This window comes from Phaethon aethereus (assembly GCF_964289735.1).
Source record: "Phaethon aethereus genome assembly, chromosome: 32".
Classification (NCBI taxonomy): domain Eukaryota; kingdom Metazoa; phylum Chordata; class Aves; order Phaethontiformes; family Phaethontidae; genus Phaethon; species Phaethon aethereus.
In genome coordinates this window covers 535,396-559,907 of record NC_138608.1, presented here as the reverse complement: position 1 = coordinate 559,907, position 24,512 = coordinate 535,396, and the positions used below count along the sequence as shown (strand labels likewise).

General features: G+C 48.7%; 1 protein-coding gene across 1 annotated transcript; it reads left to right on the top strand.

The window, feature by feature from the left end:
- Positions 1-8,946: 8,946 nt before the first annotated feature.
- On the top strand, positions 8,947-24,435 carry ATP13A1 (ATPase 13A1; the record flags this gene model as incomplete). Its single annotated transcript, XM_082012202.1, has 26 exons — positions 8,947-9,279; positions 9,971-10,060; positions 10,374-10,564; positions 10,923-10,995; positions 11,309-11,464; positions 11,609-11,678; positions 12,339-12,445; positions 13,072-13,201; positions 13,474-13,529; positions 14,108-14,234; positions 14,509-14,646; positions 15,165-15,285; positions 15,914-16,071; positions 17,187-17,362; positions 17,759-17,869; positions 18,400-18,525; positions 18,770-18,878; positions 19,412-19,611; positions 19,989-20,085; positions 20,512-20,693; positions 21,015-21,129; positions 21,431-21,627; positions 22,067-22,209; positions 22,779-22,890; positions 23,143-23,286; positions 24,325-24,435. The coding sequence occupies 26 exons, from the start codon at positions 8,947-8,949 to the stop codon at positions 24,433-24,435; spliced, it is 3,573 nt and encodes a 1,190-aa protein (XP_081868328.1).
- Positions 24,436-24,512: the final 77 nt, after the last annotated feature.

The following is a 24,512-nucleotide window of genomic DNA, read 5'->3' as shown; positions in this document are numbered from 1 at the left end:
TTTTCTACATGGTTGTCGATCAGTTGGCCCAGGACCTTTTTTTAACGTTTGACATTTCAGAAATGCACAGTAGTTTGGCCCCTGATTGAAAGGGCTATGCTTGGGTATCTGCTTCAAGAAACAACACAATATTTATCCTCTGGCATGTTCAAGGATGCCAAGAGAAGTGTAACATACCCACAGCGAGTTCTCTATCACCTTTATGTCTGTCTGTCTCCACAAGAGTTTTACTCCCTTTATGGACAGAACAAAGACTAATTCTCACAAAATAACAGAATTAGCCACACTAATTTCTGTTTGTTTCTTTTTTAAAACAGCGAAGTGAAACAATCTTACTCCCAAAATATTCCTGCTAGAAAGCCCTTCCTCTGTAGGTCTGTCCACAGAGGGATTTCCCACCCCGACTGCGCGCCCAGTTCAATTAAGGCATCCTCACACCTCGCTTCCCTCCAGCAAGTGATGGGAGAAGGAAACTAGATTGCATTATGCCATAACGTGTCCCCGCCGAGTCACTTAACTCCAAGAGGCTATGTTTGGTTTTCGTTTCAAGGGCAACCGAGGGGTGACATCAGGACTTGGCCAAGAGAACAGCATGTCTCCACTGTGGATAGAAAGGAATAATCCATTTTCTCCATTCATCATCTTGCCAGGAGGCAGGCGAGTTACAAGAAGCAGGTGGCCACCAAAGTGTATACCCTCAAAAAGGGCAAGAAACAGAGAGCAGGGAATGGAAGTGTGAATTATTACCAAAGGGAAATTCTTTATTCTCCTACCTAGGACCCAAGCCTGGGATTTGGTTCCTTATATACGTGAAGTACAGCCGGTATTCCTGGAAAGGTCAGGTTTTCCCATGAGCCTGCTTACAGCATGCCAGCTGAAGGAATACGGTCCTCCAGAACTAACCTTTCCTTGTCTATTTGAACTGAACAATTGGCAGACAACTTCAAAAGGAAATAATGACTTATTTTTAAATCTTGGATCTCCACAGTTGTGAGTCTAGTGGTGCAACCTGAGAACCTGGCTGACTGATGTTTCTGTATGTGGTGTTTTACTTCTAAGCCTCCGCAGGCTTGTCAGTCTGATTTTAAAGGTGTGTAGCCTCTCAAATGAGAAAAAAAAAAGAAACAAAATAAAAGAAGTGGCTAATTTTTGTTGCCTGCAGTTATGGAGGAAGATTCCCAGGAACTAAAAAATCCTGGATTTGGGGATGAAAAGGAGATGCGGTCCTGATGCATTTTGCTTTTTATCAGGACTTTTTCACCTTCTCGACTACTTATAGAGAACAGACATAAAAAATGACGTGTAACAGAACCACAGCCCTTATAAAGATCACTCCACCGTTGCTTCACCTTTAATAAAGCTGTGTGAACGTGACACGTGCTGATGTGCAGTCACTTCCCGTTGTGTTTACAGTGCCAGGTTCTGTAGCTGGACTTGCCTTTGCTCTCAGTATCAGACAATGTCTCTCCCCAGAAGGCAGTCGTGTACCTAGTTTACTGACACCTTGACATTTTTTTTTATGAGGGAAGGGGAAGCCTTTCGCAGAAACAGCTATTTATGACATGTTTGCCCAGATAGACAAGTTCTAGACCAAGCTGCTGCAGTTGGGTGACTTCCACCTTTGCTGTGTGGTCATCCACCCCTAACAAAAGAGAAAAACTCCTAAAGCTGTGTGTTACTTTTAGAGGCGCTTGCACTAGAGGCAGTCTCAGTTTAGATGAAGTTTTAAGAGAATGTTACAGTGAACTATGTGCAAATTGATGTTTCTCCCAAATACCAGAGCCAGCTTCACCCACTGAAACCCCACCCTCTCTTCCTTGTGATCTAGTGCTGTGATGTGCCGATGTTTTTTTTGCATGTACATTTGAAAATAAAAAAAAAAAAAGCAAACTGTAAGTGGAAATCTGAAGCTTGCCTGAGCACAGTCAGACAAACCGCACGCACGAGCCGTCAGCCGGCTCCCTGCAGTCCCACGACGGCTGGCCTGGGCTCCTCAGGAGGACAGCCCATCCGTCACCTTTCCCAGGAACTAGGTATCCTGGAGCAAAGGAGCAACTAGTGTTGGTTGGCGGCTGTTCATACCTTAATGGAGTCAGCAAACTCAACAGCAGGACTCACAGTTAGTTGCAAGAGGAACTAGAATCCCAATGTGAATAATTAAATACGGTGAAAAGCTATGCTAGACCTGGAGCTACTGATGCAAAGGAGTCCGATGGTGACAAGGGAGTTCAAGTACAAGAGCCAGAGATGAGATTCATACCCTACAGCTAGGGGGAGAAACGACCATCTGTTAGGTCGCAGGTACTCTCCCATTTTGAGGCCAGATTCTGCCTGAAATGAACAGAAAGGTGGACACCAAGTACCACAGCCAACACTGCCCGAGCCCAGAAGGCTAACAGTCTCGCCAGGCAAGTCCCGCTGCTTGTCTTACCAAAGGACACAGCTGCTTTTAGCATCAACAGCCAGGTATCAGAGGTCAGTGACTGCAGGTGAATCTACTCCCAACCATATGTTGCAGCTGGAAGTCTTCTTCTAGTGACAAGAGACTTGGGGAAATGGCGACAGAAGTGCCAGCAAGCATTAAGAGGGGAGAGGCAGAAGTAGCTTTGCATATGTATGCAGAAGGGATCTGACCCTGTGGCAACCTACGGGTATCAACGTCCATCCCAGAGCACCTATGGACATCAGTGAATTAAGCCTCACGGTTACCGCAGGACTTGGGGAATATGTACTGGTGAGGAAATAATAGCAGCAAGAGGCGAAGCCCACCCTGCAGCAGAGCAAAGAACAAAATCACAGGCAGCTTGGGCAAGACCCACACTTTTTGGCTTTCCCCTTTTGCTCTGCATGGCCAAGAGACAGAACAATTGCTCTCATCAAGCAGGGAGGTGCAGGTCCTTGGCTGTGACACGCCAACATATTTGCTGAGAAGGAGGGCTTGGGAATGCCCGCTGCTCTCTGAAATGCCCAGGTGTGTTTCTCTCCCGTCTTTGCAGACAGGAGAAGAAAGGTGAATAAAAGCCAGTTGAGGTGACAGACTGACCACGAGATGAAAAACGCTCCCCTCTGCCCACACAATTTCCCTCGTGCTCATGAGTGACTCAAAAAATCATCTGGATGACAGCCAAGTAAAGCAAATGTGTGTGTGAATGGAATGTGGCTCCGTACAGCTCTCTGCCCTCGACAGTTGCCCATTTCAGACCCGGGCCTGCCAGCAGCACTAAATCTCTCCCTGTGACTGCAAACACCAAAGGAACACGCTGATTTATGGTTCCTTTAAGTAAGAGAAGCAGAGTGTAAAACGAGAATATTTTCTGGATGAAAAATTAAAGAGATGTTTTTGTTAGTTCCTCATTCTAAGATCGTGTGTAATTTACCTTATTGGTTTTAAAGTTCCACTTGAAAGGAAAAGTGACATCAACAGGAGTTAAAGCAACAGGCTGAAAAAAGTCCTGACACACTTAACTTCACATTCTGAGAGATCTAAACCAAGAAGAAATGGAGGAAAAACAAAGCAGAGAATTAACTAACCTAATGATCCTTGTCTTTCTCTTAGTTAAGGACATCAGAACTCCTTGCATGCACTAATTAATTATACTGCATTACTCTCCAGCCCAGTAGGTGTTATTTATTTCAGAGATGAGTAAACAGAGACATAGAACATGCTAGGACTAGCTTCTAAGGCCACACAGAAAGACAGAAAGTTAAAAAAGAAAAAAACTGACATCCAGTTTGCTCACCTACCAAGCAAAATGCGTATTTGGCTGAAAACAAGAGTCGAGAACAATTAAAAGGGGAGAAAACATAGAACCAGGAGAAGGAAACCAAGCAGAGAATGGCAAAGCCCTTGCCAGAAGACAAGAAACAGGTGGAGGGAAGGACTATAGTGGCACAAAAAGACTCGTGTCAATGAAGGATCCTTTACAACAGTTAACCCCCAAGTGAGAACGCCTACACAAGTCTGACACTGCTTTCTTAACAGCTCTTAACCATCTTAGAACTTGCTCCTTTGGGTTCTTCTCCTTGGTACTGCAGGGCTTTAGCATTTATTTCTGGTCTGGTTTGCATTTGGGAGGATGTGAGAGGACCGATCTATCCGAATCCTGCTCTAAATATTATTGTTCCCCACCTCCCCCAAGTCTCCCACTCTGGGAAATACAGGCTTATTCACTTACTGACTTCAGCCACTTGGCATTAATTTAGCTGAATCTCTTTACAGCCTTTGGAGAGAAAGCTGAACCTACCAGTTTGACCGCCTGAGGACTTTTTGCACTTGTTCAGCTTTATGCCGTAACTGTCCTACTGTCCGGCTTCCTGCACTTGCTTCCAGAAGCCTGTCCTAATTAGACCAAGAGGTATGAGACAGTATCATAAACCTGTGGTACCAGAAATTAAGAAGCAGCCTCCCAGGTTCCCAATTCTTGTTTCATTCTCAGGTTTTCAGAGGTCTCCCTCACCACTTTACAACTTGTGAAAGATACTGGAGCAACCGATGCTCCTTTTAGCTTTTATGGCTAAATATGTTTCCAGTGATGGGACCAAAAAACCCAACAGCTGGATTTGGAAATAACAGTTTTTCCCAACACTCACAGGGACACTTGCTCGCCCTGCATATACAGCTTTGCCATATTTCCAGCCACTATCACGCATCCAAGCAAGATAGAACCACAGCAGCCCAGCCCTTATGTTTGTCAATGCCAGAAATAGCTGTAATTGCCATTCTGATTTTATTCCAGCAACCAGCAAGAGCAGAGAGCCCAGGCAGTTCGAAAGGAGCAAGAGCTGCAAACCTCCTGCTCCATGCTTCTCACTTAAAGAGGCCCCTCTGCCTAAGTGAGAATTAAATGGATTAATCATGCAGTACCGCACATATAGCTACAGATTCCTTCAAGGCTAAGAGAAAAGCAAGAGAATCCTCCCTGGCTTCTTCTAGCACATGGAGTTGAAGGAAAGACAATTGTCGGTATTCCTTTCACTTTTCACAAAGGACTTTGCCAAATTTGCCAGGGCTACAAGTTGATTTAATCTAGAAACTTTTCCAAGGGAGCTGTTAAACTGAGGAAGGCAACAATTTCAGGTAGTGACCATCACCACAATACCTCCCTCCCCAGGAAGGTTCCATCATTCTCTGCTACACAAGGTTATTTTACATTTACATTACACACATAGGGAAAGATGTGCATTTTTTATTCAGAATAAAACTGGCAGCTGCCTCACTCGTATTTCCTCAGAAAGCATTTCTCTCCTCAATTGTGGATGGAAATGGGATGGAGCAGCATCCTTCTCTTCCCGCTCCCAGTAGTAACAAGTGAACTGAACCCTGTGAGCGTTTGGCTCGTCGATGCCAACAGCAAGTGCCTGGCAGCTCAGTGGTTAATGTGTTAGAGCAAATAATAATAGAGTGGCTCAGGCTCCCGAGAAGGAGGAGACATAACTGGGCTTAAGAAGGGGCCCAGTGCACCTTAAACATAATGAAAAATGGCTTTTCTGCTGACAGGCTGACATTTCAATACAATGTCAACAACATGTAAAGCACCTTTGCTCCTGTACAACGGCATCCTTAATAAAGCTATTCATACCACAGACATTTATGACTAATGGGGTGCTGCCTGGTATAAATAAAACTCAAAGAGACCGCTAAAAGCGGATTTCTCCTCCTTTTCTGGTAGCAGTTGCCCCCTCTCCAAATCCACTTTGAAGCCAAGCTACTGTCACCTTTTTCTCCCAACTTTTCTGCCAGAAGATAAAATGGCTCTTTACATTTCCAATGCATGGCATTTGATAAAAGGAAACTAAGTGTTTTCTGCAAGCGTGCATATATGTTTTTAGACATGACCCCAGCATCTTCATATGTTCCCATCACTGCTGAAATGCAGCCACCTCTGTGAGACAGGCAACAGCAACGCCGACAGCCAGCTTCATGATTCAGGCTCTGCTAGAAGCTGGAACAGATCAACTTAAATCTGCTGTCCCTCTCCCCAAAGGAGTTAAACTCTGCCCAACTGGAAAATGCCAAGCGATGTTTGCCAACCACCACAGGCTCAAAGGCGAACACTTGGACTTACGCCTGACTGAAACACGAATAAGGATTAATGTGTCCTGGGAAGGGGGTATGAACCCCTGGGAACCAGGTCAAAGCCAAGTTTCCCGGTCCATGCCTCACCCTCTCTTCGAGGCACAAAAAACCTCACAAACACAGCAAAGCTGTGCTGTACTTTCAGACAAAGACTCTGCTGGCACTGTGCACAATAGTTTCTGCATGTCATCTGCTCCCTGCACGCTTCTGGAAAATTTTAGTTTATGGTTCCCTGTAACTTTTCTGGAAGACGACGTTCCTACTCGGGACAGCAGCAAAGCTGTTGCTCTGAAGCTGCAGGTGTAGAAACTAATTTCTCCTTCCTCGTACCTGCTCTTGGGTACCTCAAAGGACTTTCAAAGGTTTCAACTTCTGCTGGGAGAGATTGCCAGTCCCACTAACAGACAGCACCTTAAACAGACCTACAGTGACTTTCAGACGTGGCAACACTGGAGTGGACCCGAGGGCCTAACCCACAGCTCTCCCTCTACAGATGTGCTTGCAGGTCTCATGAGCCCCGGGTCTTAATCCACTCGTTAGACCACCTATTGTTTCTTCTATTTTTTAATTTTTTTCCCCCCACTAGTTACAGCCCAGAAACAAACTCTCCTTAAAGCTGGGCTCTTTGTTCCCCCGTGTAAGAACAACGGAGATGCCCCCCACATCCCTGCACTGGAAGATCTCTGTTGTGCTGTCGACAGAGCGGCCAGTGCTCTGAAGTCCGCAGTTTTTCTGCCGCCTCTGCCAGTGGGAAGACTCCCTCTGCTGTTCTAAACCAGCAGAAGGCCCGGGGCTACAACCCCTCATGGCACCCCCAAAATTGGGAACCACACTGGATGTTTTCTAGTGGGTCAAGCTGAGACATTTACAACCAAAGAAATGTCCCTGTAGTCAGTCCAGCTCAGAGAGCAGCTTCCATCATCAGTGGGAAAAGCCAGAACTGGCTTTGGATCCTGGAAAATGCTTTTTATTGGGACGAAGGAAAATATTGTGCTTAATTATCAAAGGAACTGTCGAAGAATACAGACCACAGGAAAAGAGGTAAGGGCTGATTTTAGCTTTTGGTTCATATTCAGGCACATCTGCAGGTTGCTGCTGATCCTTTGGTGTTGCTTCAACACAGTTCTGTGATTTATTTACTTATAAAGTTTTTAGAGGCAACTCAGCAGACAAAACCCAGCGTTATCAGCACACAAGTGCCAACGGATCAGGAATGCTCTGACATCCTGGTCAGAGTCCAGCTGCCTGCTGAAGACAAACGTAGTGTGACCACAACCAAGAAAACCACATCACAGGGCTGTGCTTCGTTTTTCAGAGGGGAAAAACCAACCCAACCAAGCAATGGAACGATACTCCAGAGTACAGAAAGACTTTTCATTCACTCCTGAAGATGAGTTTTAATTCCAAGGCTCCCCTATGAAAAAAACAGCACAAATAAAAGCATCAGGTAGGCTCCGTGCATATGTAGCACCCTAGTTACGAGGTACAGTAGATTACGATGTCAGGTGATGGGAGTGCGTCACATTCAGGTGATTTCCATATGCTTAGTAACATGTTATTTACTTTAACGTTGCTCCATAGACTTTTACAAGATCTTTACCAGAGCACTGCAAGCTGACCTACCCCAGCAAAACCATTCTGTATATATTACGGTACAAAACTGACAACCAGGTTCATTAACAGATTTGGACGAAAATCATTACTTCAGCAAGACTGCTTTCCTCCCAGAGCCTTTTCCCACAGGGTATCGGCTTAGTCCAACACTGAGAATGACCAACCCATTTGGAGAAACACACTGTTGCATTCACATCCATAATGGCCACAGATACATCACTTACAGCCCCTGACAATCCACACCAATGAATTACCATGCTTTTAGCCTAGATATACTTCCTGGCTGTGCTCTGTATTTTCCTGAGACAGGAAGGGAAGGTGGGTGGGTGAAAATCGCAGGTCTATGTGTGTTCTGGGCTGCACTATTCCACTCCAGCTGGTTAAATGAGCAGCTCCCAAGCAGACGTGGAGAGTGGCTGTCAGTAGGAAGGCTCTGGGCCGCACGTCTAGAGGGAGAGCGACCATGCTCTGCAGCCCGACACAACACTCACCTCACGTGGAGAGCTTCACTTGGTCAGCACAGAGCAGGAAGGCATTGACGTGCTCACTGCAGTTCATGACAGAGGCTTGGTTCTCCTTCAGGCACTGCTCGAAGGCGGTGAACGACTCCGCGCAGTCCCGGCGGATCTGCTGCACGATCGGGCTGCGAGACAACACCGGGCCCTCAGCTCCCGGGAGCCGCACTGCCCAGCCGTGACAGGCCCAACTGGCCTGAAGTCCAACCCGGCAGGCCCAGCCGGGCCCCAGCGCCGGCCCCGACCCCAGCCCGCCCCTCCCGCACTCACTGGGCGGCGGCGCAGCGAGACATGCTGAGGCGGAGATGGTGACAGTCGCGCTGCCAGGAGGTCGGGCTGGCGGCCACACACCGCCCGTACTGCTCCATCTCGCTACGGCAGTAGCGTGCCGTGATCTCCAAGGCCGCCTGCCTGTGGGGAGACAGCAACGTTAACACGGGGGAAGGCGGCGCGGCCTAGCGCGGCCTGTCCCGGCCCGGTCCCCCCGCCGCCCCCTACTCACATGCCGCCTCCGCCACCGCGGGAGCGCCGGTCGCTACTACCGCTGTGCGCATGCGTCGAGGCGGGAGGGGGGGGGGTGTCGGAGGCTGCGCATGCGCAGCCGCGGGTGCCGCCCCGGCTCGGCGCATGCGCAGCCCTGAGCCGCGGTGCCCAAGCTGGCCACTGCGCAGGCGCCGGTCGCCCGCCTGCGCGCCCCGCGGAAGCGGAAGCGGAAGCGGGTGGCTTGCGGTTGCTCGGAAGATGGCGGCGGCCGGTCCGGCTCCGGGTCCCGTGGACGAGCTGGTCTCGTCGGTGACGCTGTACCGCCGGCGGCCGCGGCTCCTCCACGGCACCGTGCTGCCCTTCGTGGCGGGACTCTACCCGGCCTGGTTGTGGCTGTGGGGACCGCGCGTGTGGGCGGCATGGGGGGAGGCGGCGGCGACGGAGGAGGAAGAGGGCCCGAGACCGGGCCCGGGCCCCGCGCCCCCGGAGGCCGCGTTGCTGGCGCTCGCCGCCATCGGTGTCGTCCATCTGCTGACGGCGCTCTCGGGGCTGTGGTCGGTGCACGCTCACTGCGCCCTCACCTGCGTCCGGGTGAGTCCCGGGGCTGCCGGTGCCGCGGGGCCGGCCGCGTTGGAGGCGCCTCCGGGGCTTCCCGCCAGCAGCGCGGGGAGGCTCCTGCCGCTCCCCGCGGCCGCTGTTGTCGTGCGGGGGCGGCTGAGGGCGCGTTGGATCCCCTGGCATGGGGGGTGTGTTTCTTGCGGTGGGGCAGAGCCGCATCAGCCACGCAGGGAAACTGCAGGCGCGATGAGGGAGAGGGTGCAGGATGAAGGGTGAAGGAGAGGTGTGCGTGTTCGGCAGGCCCTAGCCCCGAAGCAGTGTTGGGGAGTCCAGCAATGTGTCTGCACACAGTCAGCCTGGGATGAGTTGAGTGTTCGGGGCAGGGGCTGACCGCCTTTGCGAGTGTCGAACGTTCTGTTTTTTGATGGTGGACCAGCCGGTTGCCATTTTTGCAGTCACTGTTGTAACCATGTCTCACCGGCAGCTAAACACGTCTTAACTGCAAGTGAAGTACTGAGTACGCTTCCTTTGGTGGTAGGGTACAATTTTGGGGATGAGTTGTGGTAATCAGAATGTCTCTGATTCTAACAATAGCTCTGTAAAAGCACTCAGCTGCAAAGAGCTCTTTGTGTGTCTTAATGCAATCTGGCAAGGGTTCCTCCCAGCGCGTTGAAATTCAGGGTCTGCCATCCGCTTTATAAAGCGTGTCTTGTTTGCGTTTCAGGAACCTTGTCCTAAAAAAGCCACATTGGCTAAAGTTGTGCCAACCCCAAATAACGGATCAGTAGAACTAGTGCCACTCCACAGAGACCAGGTAAGGATATGGCTGTCGGGAGCAGAACTGACACTTGTCACGTGCCAGGGAACTGCTACATTGTGCCATCAGCCTGCAGTTTATTAGCTTCTAACTTGAGTAGTTAGGGAAAAGTCAGCTTCAGTCAGTCAAAAGTGGGGATGTTAAAGATTGCACAGTGTTTCTTGATGCGTGTACCACAAGCAGAATTGTACAATAACTAATGATATAAGGGATTGGGGTTTCTTTCCTTCTTCAGGCCAGGTTATGTGTGGAGTGATGCGTTCGGTGTGTGTTCAACTGGTTGTGTTTGTTTTTTTTCCCCTCTCTGCAGGGTGAGGATGGGCAGGAGGCTCTTTCCTTTGAATTTCAGAAAATCAAATACTCATATGAGATAGATGGCAAGAAACAGTTTCTTCCTGTAGCTTTCCCTGTGGAACATCCCCTCTGTTACTACCAGAATGCCCGAGGCTATCAGGAGGACAAAGATATCCGAGCAGCTGAGAAGAAATACGGTACAAACAAGTAAGTTTTCCAGGTGCAGATCTCTCTTTGCCCAAGTATCCTGGTCTGTCAGCAACAACGGGGTTTTACCACTGTTCTAGCCCTGTTCTGTAAATCTCAATTACTCCTGGTACTTGCTTTGAATTCCTTTAAGGGCAAAGAGCAGTATTGGACCAAGGGGTTTTCTCCAGGGTGGGCTATAGATGGAAATTAATTGCCAATAACAAATCAACTGAATCAAAGTAATTGAAAACAGGGAGATGATGGACATTCTGGAGTACAGCCTGGTCTGATACTGGAGGCTGCAGGTGGCTTTTGGGTTGGGCTTTTGCTGAGAATCTGAAATGTTTAGGTTAATGAGGATTCAATTCTTTCCCAGGGCTGAGATGGTGGTGCCAGAGTTCTTGGAACTCTTTAAAGAAAGAGCTACAGCTCCATTTTTCGTCTTTCAGGTAAAATGAACAACAAAAAGAACTGTAAATACTTCTCCCTGCAAAAAAATGAGGGAATTCCTTACAATCCCAACTGGAGAGCCATAAATCATCTGGCAGCTTTCTACAATCAGGAGTAGATGCTCTTCTTGCACTGTAATACTGATTTTACTTGTGGGAGTGATCCTGTTTCTCCCTAGCAAGTTACTGTGTTTTTCTGGCTTCCTACAACTAAATGTGTACCAAGTTAGCTTAAAAAAAAATCCTAGAAATTGAAGGCTTTTGTTTTCTGAGGAAGATTTAGAATAACTTTTGTGTCATGTTCTTCCCACAGGTGTTCTGTGTGGGTTTGTGGTGCCTGGATGAATACTGGTATTACAGTGTTTTCACTCTCTCCATGTTGGTTGCATTTGAAGCTTCTCTGGTCCAGCAGCAAATGAGGAACATGTCAGAGATTCGAAAAATGGGCAACAAGCCATACATGATCCAGGTAACCAGAACTAGAGAGGGTTATGATGAAATTTTTGACATAGCTGTCTTCTAGCTGATTTAGCTGATTCCTTTTTCCCATCCTTTTCCTGTGATCCTTTTCCGACGCGTGCAGGGCTTCTCAAAGAGCTTTTTTTTCCTACAGGTTTACAGAAACCGCAAGTGGCGCCCCATTTCCAGTGATGAGATTATTCCAGGGGATATCGTTTCCATTGGTAATGACGTGCATGATGGTTGTAATCAAAAGCTTGTTTAAAATCAGATTCTTTCTGGTGCGTTAAGTTGTGCAGTAAATTGAATTAGGCATAAAAATCTAAGAGTCTTGGTCGGGTGCTTTTCAGGCCTTTGATTCCTAAGTGTCACAGTTCAAGGGTCCAAGAGATTAATCCTTGGGCTGGATCTTTTGGTTAGACCGGCTAGCTGTCTTAAAGAAAGGTAAATACCTAGATAAATCAGCCTCAGATTTTTCAGCTTAGGATTGTGAAGGTGAAGAGTTCCCTTCCTCCTGACAGTATCTTCCTAGAATGGAAAGGGCCAATCTCTCTCTGAACCGTGCTCTCCCTTTTAAGGTTGTATTACCCCAGGATGTGGTACTAGTCTTTGAAGCCTGAATAGCAATGAGAACAAAGTGACTTGATTTTAAAACTTTCCTGGTCTTAAGAGAGATCTAATAACCTTCAAACCCTTTTAGTTCTCAGCAATGCTGAGTGGGTATGTACTGTGGTAGATTTGGCACCCTGTGGGAGGTTTGAAGCTTTAGGAATGTCCTGTATCTCAGCTAAACTGAAGGAGAGCTATGCCCTGCCAGACAAATAGCAAAACAATAGTCACTTCCGCCTTTGAGCTTCTTCTCAGTTTTAATATCTTAATTGCAGGGCGATCTCCTCATGAAAATCTAGTGCCCTGTGATGTGCTGCTGTTACGTGGAAGGTGTATTGTAGATGAGGCTATGCTGACGGGAGAGTCTGTGCCACAGATGAAGGTCTGTGAAATGTCCTCTGTGTTGTCCCTTTGTTGCAAGCCAGAAAAGGAAAAATTTGTGAGTTCAAATGAATCTCTTTGTGCAAATGCTGTCCCAGGCAACCTGGCTGGTTTGTTATCAGCTCCCTATCGATGATTGATGGTCTCTGGTAAATGAGAAACAGAAATGTCTGTTTTGTCTGGCAATGTCTCCAGCCTTTGGGTCTGAACTCCATCGTGTGGGCATGGCATCGCCCTCCTACACATTCCCCAGTCTGGATGCCTTTGGCTGGGTAGAGGTGGGAGGAGGAACAAGCGTAAAGCACTTCAAAACCCCGAATCTTCCTTCTTTTTGTGCCAGTGGGTGACTTAAAAATGATAAAACAATGCTTGCAGAGCTTCCCTTGCTGAATTCAGTGTGCCGACCTTGAACTAGTCCCCCGAAACCAGAATTTCCACAGATGGCAGGCTCTAAACCCAGGCTGATCAGGAGCTGAATGGCATGTTAAGGTCTAGATTCAGTTCAGGCCACCTTTCGCTGAAGTGAAACTGAGAGCATCTTGTGGGATAAGAACAGAAAGGAACACTTTTTTGAAAAATTGTACGTGTTGATAGCTGTGAGTCTGAGACGTGAACGTTGTCCTGCAGGAGCCTGTGGAGGATCTCAGTCCAGAGCATGTCTTGGACATGCAGGCAGATTCCCGCCTACACATCATATTTGGGGGAACAAAAGTGGTGCAGCACATCCCCCCCCAGAAAGCCAGCACAGGACTGAAACGTATGTACCTGCACAAATTCCCTCTGAGAGGGCGTTGTGCACTCACAGATTTATGTTAAATGGTTTGGTACAGCTTTTGGAGGGTATCATTTTGTCAGTCTCCTTGGCCGTGTTGCTAATGGTTCACTTTCATTATTGGACTGCTGTGATGCTCTGTTACAGTTGTCTGTGTCCCCTCGTAAGTGAGAGGAGAGTCAAGCGTTTTCTGTCTGTGATAAGCCTATAAAAGATTTACACTAAGCTTATTGTCTTCCTCCCTGCTCCTGTTCCAGCTGTCGATAACGGGTGTGTGGCATATGCTCTGAGGACCGGCTTCAACACATCTCAGGTAAGATGTGGACGTGCCTTCTCACCTGTCTTGTCAATGATGCTGGTTGTGTTATTCAGTGCTTCGCTGTCAGGAAATCCTTATGAAGTACAGCAATGGGAAAATAGAATTCAGGGCATTAACTTTACTTGTTTGTTTGGAAGAGGAATAAATAAGGTTGGTCTCTTCTTTGTGTATCTGCTAAGTAGTCTGATATATGATGCAGAAGCCTGGGAGGCAGGATTTGGGGTTCCTGTTGTGACTGGCTGCACTATGTATATACTACAGCTCCCGGTTATCGCTGTTTCTGTAACGATAATTGTTGGGAAAGGGCATTTGAGTGTGCTTATAGAGACTGGAGATGTGAACGCGAGCTTTTTTAGTTGCATATTGAGGACTGCTTCAAAGAAATCATCAACTTAAGTGACTTAGGAACAGGTTTGGGTTTTTAACAGATTAATTACAGAAATGGGAGTAAGTTTCAGGCTGTGGCACCAAAACACCAGAGTGTAATTTTAAAAATGGGTTTCGTACGTATTTTTAACAAACTACTGCATGCTGCAGAGATAGCTTCTTGCACTGAAGGCTGTTCTTCTCAGGGGAAATTGCTACGTACAATCCTCTTTGGGGTGAAGAGAGTGACAGCCAATAACTTAGAGACCTTCATTTTCATCCTGTTCCTGCTGGTCTTTGCCATTGCTGCTGCAGCATACGTCTGGATTGAAGGTGAGATTTCTTCTTGCCTCTTCCAGGTGTCTACACAGGACTTGTACCAAAGCTTGTGGGAAGGACAGTTGACGTAATTTCTGAGAGTTACAATAGCTGGGTTGGGCTGCGCCAGTGTTTCAGTGTAGGGGCCCACACTGCATTATGGATGCTTTTCTTGCCCTCCCACAGCCCTTCCTAGGTAGGTGTGCTTCTTTGCGGTACTCATCTTAGTTCTGTGGGGCACACAGCCTGAGGATGAGGAGGTACACAGGTCTCCCGTCTCATTCTGTAGGCACCAAGGATCCTAGCAGGAACCGTTACAAGCTCTTCCTGGAGTGTACTTTAATACTGACTTCGGTCGTGCCACCTGAACTTCCCATCGAGCTCTCTCTGGCTGTCAACACCTCCCTCATCGCCTTGGCCAAGCTCTGTAAGTACTAAGCCTAAACCCAGAAACAAAAATGGGACTGCTTTCTTGTGTCTGGAACTGTGGGAACGTTGGTGAGGAAATGAGCGTGAAATTGCGGTAGTGTCCGCGGTTTCTGTGCAGTGACAGCCTGGGTTTTGGAGCTGGTGTGTATGAGGGGGTTTAAACCCCAAAGAACTTAGCAGGTGTGTGCTTTGAAGTGGGTCCTAAATCAAGTGTAGGAGGGAATATGTTCATATGAAAGCCTGCTTACTCAACAGTCCTGCAGTTCTGCATTGAGCAGGTTCCTATACATGGAATAGGGAGGCCAATGACTTCTGTGTTGGACTATATCACTGCTACAACTTGGTGTCTGTTCTGGTTTCAAATGCCACAAAAATTCAGAATGGGGAATTCAGGGTTCATTAACTCTAGCTCAGAAGCGTGTTGACAGCTCCTGTCTCGTGATAAAAGGCACTGAGCATCCTGTCCCGGCTTTCTTGTAGCTGATCTCTCACAGAATTTCCTCTCCTCTCTTCTAGATGTGTACTGTACAGAGCCCTTCCGCATCCCCTTTGCAGGCAAAGTTCAAGTTTGCTGTTTTGACAAAACTGGCACGTTAACCAGCGATCACCTGGTAGTGAGAGGAGTAGCTGGGCTCAGGTAGGTCCTGGGTGACTTCCGTTATAGGATTTGCCGTGCTCTGGGCTTTGGGCACCATGGGAACTCCTCAGGCACAGGTGAAACCACATTCTAGTGGGGAAGAGAAGATAAACAGGGATTCAGAGAGTGAAAGACATGGATTGAGCTGGAAGGAGAGAAGGTCCTTGGTCTCTGGCAACAACTATGGGCCCAGGACTTGTGAATTTAATTGTCTTGGGGGACTTGTTGCGTAGGTTTTGTATGTAACTGAGACCTTTGCTCCTCCATGCAATAGCATCCTGCCTTCTCATTCCACTGCCATAATGAACTGTGCTTGAAGGCTGGATGCTGCAGCAGAGACACATCTGAGTCCTTTGATTCTACAGTTACTTAAATGTGTTAGTTCAGGCCTCTACTTTGAGCGTTCTGCTTGAATCAAGTTTGCGTTGGAGGACTGGTGGAAATTACGGGCTTTGGCACTGTTTGCAGTTGAGACAGTGCCAGATTTCCTCTGGCTTTGATCTCACCATGAGAAGCTCCACTGTTTACTGTCTTAGAGTAGGAATTTTTTGCTGGGAAAAATTCCAGAATTTGTCTGAGATCATGTGAATGGGGTCTGTTAACATGGGCAGTCTTTTTTATACTGCAGGGATGGGAAGGAAGTGACACCAGTATCTGACATTCCTGTAGAAACCCACCGAGCGATTGCTACTTGCCACTCACTGGTACAGTTGGATGATGGGACACTGGTGGGAGATCCGTTAGAGAAGGCAATGTTGATGGCTGTGGACTGGACCCTGACCAAAGGTAAAAGATCTTTCCAGCTCCTCCCTGGCTGATACCTGAGCCCTGTTTACATATGCTGTGGGTTGTGGAGTGGATTTTTTTGGGGGGCGTGATGATGATAGCACTGTTTTTGTTAATTCTGAGCATGAAATTATCTAGTCTGTGGAGATTTCCTATGCCTCACGCCAGCTTTCTGCAAGGAGTGAATTCCATCTGGTATGATCCCAGGAACTGGTTTGGGGCAGCGGAAATCCTTGCACTGCGTGTCAGAGGGACAGCAAATAGTAGAATTCTGTTCTCAGGACTGCAGATACTGCATTCTGCAACTGGCATGCTCAGGTTGGTGTCCTTTAGTTATGATTGTGCCAACTCAGTAAAACCAGGGTTTGACTAGCGCAGATCGCAGTAGTGACAACAGGGCCGTGTGGGTTTTAGCGTGGTCTGCGGGCAGTATCTCTGGAGGCTTTCTGCTCTGCTTTCTTGGCTTTCACTTGCACAGGTAACTAAAGTAGCAATCTTCCAGGAATATTGTATACATACACGTATTTTAGCAGGGCCTGTTGCGATAGGACACGGTGTGATGGTTTTAAACTGAAAGATGGCAAATTTCGACTAGATCTAAGGAAGAAATGTCTTACGCTGAGGGCGGTGAGACACTGGCCCAGGTTGCCCAGAGAGGTGGTAGATGCCCCATCCCTGGAAACATCCCAGGTTGGGTTGGATGGGGCTCTGAGCAACCTGATCGAGTTGAAGATGTCCCTGCTCATGGCAGGGGGGTTGGACTAGATGGCCTTGAAAGGTCCCTTCCACCCCGAAGATTCTATGATGCCCCACTGAAACCTATGCTGCTGTTGTTTTTGCTTCTGGATTTTTACCGGTTGTAATAATGTATGCTATAACTGCACCTTCAATTTGCTGTGTAGCTGTTCATGCCAGTGCACATAGGTGTTCTGATCAGTTATACTCCTTGATTCTTGGAGTTCTCATACAGAATTCCCAGCTCTGTATGCTTGTGTCTAAGGAGAGGAAATTCATATGATCTCGGTGACCTATGGATTCCTTTGGGACCCGAAGGGAGGGATGTGGATTTTGATACCGAGAAACCTTTCAGGATTTCCTGATCTGTTTGTTTCCAGATGAGAAAGTTTTCCCCAGAAGTATTAAAACTCAGGGACTGAAAATTCACCAGCGCTTTCATTTTGCCAGTGCCCTGAAAAGAATGTCTGTCTTGGCGTCGTATGAGAAGATCGGCTCGACTGATCTCTGTTACATTGCAGCTGTGAAAGGGGCCCCAGAGACGCTGCACAAAATGGTGAGCGCATTTCTCTAGGAGACGAAGGGCCTCTCTGGCACGTGCACTCGTCCCCTTACACCTCTGCTTGTCCCTGCCGAGTCGGGAACCTGAATGACGTAGGGATTTCATCCTGCAAAACGGCACTGTGAACCCGTGCCTGAAAACAGACTCCACTGGGGAGTTTCAGTCTAATCCCAGTGAGATCTGAATATCTCACCGTATGCATTCCTGGCCCTGTTGCTTCTGCTGATACCAGAGGGCTAAACCTGCCCTCTTTTGCCCTTCATGGTGATGGACCCTCCCACAAGTGCCTCTTTTCCCTGCTCTGCATATTTAACGTGAAATGCTGGAATGCGCTACTGAATTGTGTTTGGAACTGTATTAATATGATGCTTTTCTCCACGCCTTCTCTAGTTGTCTCAGTGCCCAAGCAACTATCATGCTGTCCACACGGAAATTTCACATGAGGGGGCAAGAGTGCTGGCCCTTGGCTACAAAGAACTGGGGCACCTGACTCACCAGCAGGTATCTCTGTCTGTTGAAGCCTCGAAATCGAGCACCTGTTAAAGGAATCAGAGGTGGTGTGAGCAGGAAAGAGCAGTGGGATCTCTTGGGATGTGGTTGCCCAAAGCTGCTGAAACCGTCTCGGTTTTTATGATCTGCATCTTCTGGGAAGATCACAGCCTCTGCGTTGTGGTCCCAGCTTTGAATTCCTGTGCATCATTGATCAATATATCTGTTTCCCGGTTCAGAAAGCAGGGTCAACTCTTTCCATGTAGCAACTGAAGAGGCTTAGCACTGAACTTCTTAGCTGTGAACCTGGTTTTATGTGGCACGGGCACACATAATTGTTTTCAGGTCTGTCTCTGTGGAGCTTTGTGCCCAAGAAGCTTTTCTTCTAGAGCAGCTGGGCACTGTCCAGGGTTGCTCTGCGCATCTCGGAGCGTGAGTTGTGTTTCTAGCGATGCTCTGATTGCAAGGAAGCACCGACTGGAAAACATGATGGCTGCTACAGAGCAGCAGGTAACGCTCGGTTTGCTGATTTGCTTTGGCAGGTGAGAGAGATGAAGCGTGAAGCTTTGGAGTGTGATCTTAGATTTGTTGGATTCATTGTGGTTTCCTGTCCTCTCAAAGCTGACTCCAAATCCGTCATCAGGGAGATCCAGAATGCATCGCACCACGTAAGCGTCGGCAGCATCCCAGCCTTACTGGTAGGGCAGGGACACCTTGTGGATGGGTTGTTATTTTTGCAGTGGGATTTGCCCTGGCCCAGAGAGAAAGCCTTTCTGCACAGAGCTACATCTCGTAGGGAATGTCACCAGCATCCAAGCTAGGCAGAAGTCTTTTCAGCGTAAAGAAGACTTGCTGTGAAGTACTGCTTATCTACCCAGAACTGATTTTTCACCCCTCTGGCTTTCCTCTCAGGTAGTGATGATAACAGGAGACAATCCTCTCACTGCCTGCCATGTGGCCCGGGAGCTACACTTCCTCCAGAGGGAGCACACCCTCATTCTGCAGCCTCCTGTGAGCAAAGGTAACTGATCCCATGCAGAAAATGCTCTGTGTTTTGGAGGACAACAGCCAAAGCCCTACTGGGGCATTGTATCAGTTAGCCACATACTATTAGTGCTGCTGCTTGGTGCTGATAAAGGAAACGACTCGCTTTCCAGAATCCCAGATAATCCTCTGTCCTTTGCCCCTCAATTCTCTGGCTTGGAGTACTATGCAAGCTACAAACATTCCTCTGCCAGCTCCTAAATTGAGCTATCTGAGCACCAAAATAACAGAAATAACGGCAGCTTGAAGGCCTCCTTGCTGTGCAGGTTCAGAGGCCATCCAGGGAAGCTGAGCGCAGTGTCACTCACTGCGGGGAAGGAGGGTCCACATAAAGACAGTACCTAGATGGGAGGTGGGCATGTCACTGTCCCAAGAAGTGCAGGGCCTTGTGTCCATAATGCTGAGGGGCTGCAAGCACCAGTCTCAGTGTCTGTTGGCTGGCTGGGAGCGTTTCTCGCAGCAAGGCACCTCACAGACATGCTCGTGTCAAGCTCGTGCTTCTCTTTCCAGACTTCAGCTGGCAGTGGCAGTCCGTCGATGGTGCTGTCGTGCTCCCGGTCTTGCCAGCCTCCTTGCGAGAGCTGACACAGCAGTACAACCTGTGTGTAACTGGGGAAGGTCTCTCTCACCTACAGTCTGTGAACAGGCAGCAGCTGCTGCAACTTATACCGCACATCCAGGTGTTTGCCAGAGTGGTGCCAAAGCAGAAGGTGAGAGATTTCGGCTGCTTGTAAACCCCAGTTTTAGCAGGGTTCTCAACAGGGCTCATGTGGTGCCTGGGAGCCACGTAGATGCTAGCCCATGGTTAATGCTAAAGCTGTTTTCAACAAAGCAGCATAACCTCTCCAGTGTCCAAGCCAGCAGGAGGCACAAACCAACGCTCGGGATGTGCCACGTTGTTATCCTAAAGATAACAGGCTCAGCATGCCTAAAACAAAGCCGGAAGGTGAAGCTTTCGGAGTCTGGCTCTGAGGCCAGTGAGTTCCTGCGGAACAGAAGCACTTGACCAAGACATGTAACCCAGCGCACGTGGCAGCGTATCAGAACATGCAGGCTGACGGTTCTCACTACACGTTTCTTTTTGCAGGAGTTTGTAATCACTACTTTGAAGAGCCTGGGCTATGTCACGCTGATGTGTGGGGATGGGACCAACGATGTTGGAGCTCTGAAACATGCAGATGTGGGTGAGTCTGCATGCAGGACTCTCACGTGTGCCCTGTCTGAGTTTGGCTAGTGTTCCTAAACACAAAACCCGTGTTTGTTTCTCTGGTGTTTTGAGGGCTGGGGTCGATCTGACCAACATCATTTGGTGGCAGAATCTAATGTAAAGAAGAAGGATCTCTGTGCCGGTGGAATACCTGCTCTGTGCACACCAACAGGCAGCAGGAATTAGCTGCAAACCATTTTCCTGGAAGAAAGATTCTTCCTAATTTTCTTTTCCTAAGCTTTACTTCAGCAAGTGTAACATCTCTGAAGTCGCTGCATAACTAGCCTGCCCACCTGACTCCAGCTGTAAATAGCAGTTGGGATTCCTGCTGTGTGAAAATGCTCTGCTGGCAAAGGGATTACGGCCCTTTTTCCCTGCAGCTTATGTTTTTACACTCTTACAGGAGTGGCGCTGCTGGCAAATGCTCCTGAGAGACTGCCCGAACGGAAGAAGAGAACTCGAGATGGACCCAGTGATGGGAGGCCTGCTTTGCCGTCGATGGGGACTGGGACTGTGAAGCCCACTTCCCGTGGTGCCAAGCACAGAGTCATGTCCCAAAGAGAGGAACAGCTGGCCATCCAGAGGGTTGGTAACTAGATGTTTAAAAGCCTGTTAAATTATCCTCGCTCTTTGTTCCTCCTCTGGTTTCCTGCTAATCCATGAGAACTGGAAATAGCAGGACATACTGGGAACAGACCAGCTTTTCTGCTTCTTACCCTGAAATAGCAGAATGGGTTCGGGCAGAGGATGTGCTGCTTTTCCAACCAGCCATCAAGCTAACGCTGCAAGCATGCAGGCTTTTCAGCCTCACCTTGGAGCAGGGGTGCGGGAGAGGGTAATGCAAGATCGTCTTCGATCCAGGTTGTGATAATGAGGCGTGCATTTGTATCTTCCTCTTGCTTGCAGGAGCGGATCAGTCAGGTCCTGAAGGATTTGGAAGAGGAGCATGTACCAGTCGTGAAGCTGGGTGATGCCAGCATTGCAGCCCCCTTTACTTCCAAGCTCTCCTCCATTCAGTGCAGTAAGTGCATGGGGGGAGCTGAACAGTTGGTGTGCATCTCCATGTGCCCAGATTTCCTGAGGGGAATAAGTCTAGATTCGAAAGCAGCCAAGACAGAGAGCGTGGGGTGGTGAGAAATGCCCCCAAAACTTATGGCTTTGCCAGCTTTTTGTGCGCAGCTACCCTGTGGGGGTTTCTTGGATCAGGACGCAAGCAGGGAGCGGATAGCTTCCCTCTGTGCTGCTTCAGAAAAGGACTGAGGGACAAAGCCCCGGAGCCTGTTCTGTTTTGTTTCCAAACGCTGCTTCCTCTTGCTCCTTAGTCTGCCACGTGATCAAGCAAGGTCGTTGCACGCTAGTGACAACACTCCAAATGTTCAAGATCCTTGCCCTGAACGCCCTGATCCTTGCTTACAGCCAGAGCGTCCTCTACCTGGAAGGGGTGAAGTTCAGTGATTTTCAGGCAACTCTGCAGGGTCTGCTGCTGGCTGGCTGCTTCCTTTTCATCTCCAGGTCGAAGGTATGGGGAGGGAAGTGCGTTGGGACAGTGGCTGTCAGTTGTATCAGGATCATGGAAGGAGTGCCTCTGTCCAAAAAAAGCTGTTCATTTTAATAAGTTAACAGTCCACAATGCTGGAGGGGGTCGCTTTTTTGTTCCCCTGGATTTGAGAGGCTCCTGAGGCCAGTGCTTGCTTAAGGGAGCATTGTGTGATTGCAGGCAGCTTTGTTCAGGTTACAGGAAGAGCAGGTGGAAGAGGTGGGAAGGGTCATGCAGATAAATGGCTCGGCTGAGGCTGTTACTTGCAGCAGCTAAGCTGTGGGTCTCATGTACGGGTGAAGTGGAATTCTTGCTGGCATTTCCTCAGAAACACCGATGAATGTTAGTTAGATTCTGCTGGAAAACTGCCTAGAGATGGTCAAAACCATTCAAGTCAACCCTGTTTGCTTTTTTCTCTCAGCCTTTGAAGACGCTTTCCAAGGAGCGCCCGCTGCCAAACATCTTTAACCTCTACACGGTCTTGACAGTGCTGCTGCAGTTCCTCGTGCACTTCCTCAGCCTTGTTTACCTGTACCGTGGTGCCCAGGCACGCAGCGATTCCAAGTGAGTGTCTGTTCCTCCAACACCGGAATGTTTTCTCCAATTGCTGCTAATCATGAGGGTGGAGAGAGGCCTCCCTCACCACAGTGCTCTTTCTGTGAATGCTATATCGAGCACACCAAGCATGAGGAGTTTAATGTGTCCAGAAAAAGCATTTCTGCGTTGTACATCGAGTGCGTCAGCAGGCAGCTCAGCGTGGCAAGGATGCGATGGAACTGGTGGGAGTGTGGTCTGTGATACGTTGCAGTTCCAATGGTCTACTGTCCCCACGCTGGGAGGGGAAAGGGAAGTAGAAATAACACCAATGAGGTGGATTACTGGAAAGTTATAAAGAAAAACACAATTTTTTTTCCACTCGATTTTTATTTTGTGAAAAAGAACCCGATGAGTACCTGTGCTTGCAGCATCTGCAGCTCTGCTTTTACCTATGCAGGCACACCTGTTTGGGAACAAACTGGTTTTACCCAACAAAACTTAAATAAACCGGGGTCAGTGGGGCTATGCAAGGGAAGCTAAATGTTCCTGGTGATTCTGATTCTGGTCCACTGATCTCCAGCTTTGTTCCCTTTTAGAGAGGAGGAGTTTGTGGACCTGTACAAGGAGTTTGAGCCCAGCCTTGTGAACAGCACTGTCTACATCATGTCGATGGCAATGCAAATGGCCACGTTTGCTATCAACTACAAGGCAAGTCATATTTAAGTCACATCTCCAGCAGCACCGGAGAAGCAATCTTGTAATTAGGGTGCAATAATTCAAAACAATGATGTTCTCGAATCACAAACTATATTTTGTCACTGCTCTGCAGGGAAAAACTCCCTCTTTTTGCACCAAGTTGGAATGAGCCAAGTGTCCCAAACTGTCACGAATTGCTCCTCATGCCTTAGTCTGAAGGCGTACAGCCTCACCTCTGCCCCGTTTCTCCTTGCTGTGTTTCAGGGTCATCCTTTTATGGAGAGTCTACAGGAGAACAAGCCTTTACTGTGGAGCATCGTCCTTTCAGGACTTGCCATCGTGGGCCTTCTCACGGGCTCTTCACCAGAATTCAATGAACAGTTTGGCTTGGTAGAAATCCCTACTGAGGTGAGCAGGCAGCGTTTCTCTGCGCCTGAATCTTATGCTCAGTTTTCAGTGGGAGAGCAGGACTCCACCTGTCCTCAGGATCTCTGGAGCAATCTTGAGGTTTTTAGCAGAACGTCAGGCAGAAAATAACTCACAGGAGCACTGCTTGCCCAAATAGTTTTACCTGAGGGTAGAGTAGCAATCCTGCTGAAGCACTGGGGTGTGAAGGGATTGAGACGAGAAGGACTCAGGGGTACTGGTGGGTGAAAAGCTGGATGTGAGCCGGCAATGTGTGCTTGCAGCCCAGGCGGCCAACTGTACCGTGGGCTGCCTCCAAAGCCGCGTAGCCAGCAGGGCGAGGGAGGGGATTCTGCCCCTCTGCCCCGCTCTGGGGAGACCCCCCCTGCAGTGCTGCGTCCAGCTCTGGAGCCCTTGGCACAGGAGAGACATGGACCTGCTGGAGCGGGGCCAGAGGAGGCCCCAGCAACGCTCTGAGGGCTGGAACAGCTCTGCTGGGAGGACAGGCTGGGAGAGCTGGAGGGGGTCAGCCTGGAGACGAGAAGGGTCCAGAGAGACCTTATTGCCACTGCCAGGACTGAAAGGGGCTGATAAGAAAGATGGGGACAGACTTTTAGCTGGGCCTGTAGCGATAGGACAAGGTGTGATGGTTTTAACTGAAAGATGGCAGATCTCAACTAGATAGGAGGAAGAAATGTCTTACACGGAGGGCGGTGAGACACTGGCCCAGGTTGCCCAGAGAGGTGGTAGATGCCCCATCCCTGGAAACATCCCAGGTTGGGTTGGATGGGGCTCTGAGCAAGCTGATCGAGTTGAAGATGTCCCTGCTCATGGCAGGGGGGTTGGACTAGATGGCCTTGAAAGGTCCCTTCCACCCCGAAGATTCCATTATTCTATGATTTTTTTGGGGGGTTTTTTACAGCATGCTGTGAAAGGAAGAAGTTCAAGCTCTAGTTCAGCAGTTGCTGCAGAGGCTCTGGTCTATGGGGACAGAGTAACTGAAGAGAGGGAGGGACTAATGAGTTGTGTTTGTTTTCCTAGTTCAAGATCATCATCACGCAGGTGTTGCTGGCTGACTTCTTCCTTGCCTTGTTAGTGGACCGAATTCTTCAGTTTCTGCTGGGGAGCGCAAAACTTAAAGTGCCTTCCTGAAATGGATTCCAAGGTCCTTACCCTCAGCAGCGCGACATGAAGGACAGCCCCCAGGGCCGCGTTTCACCATCACAAGA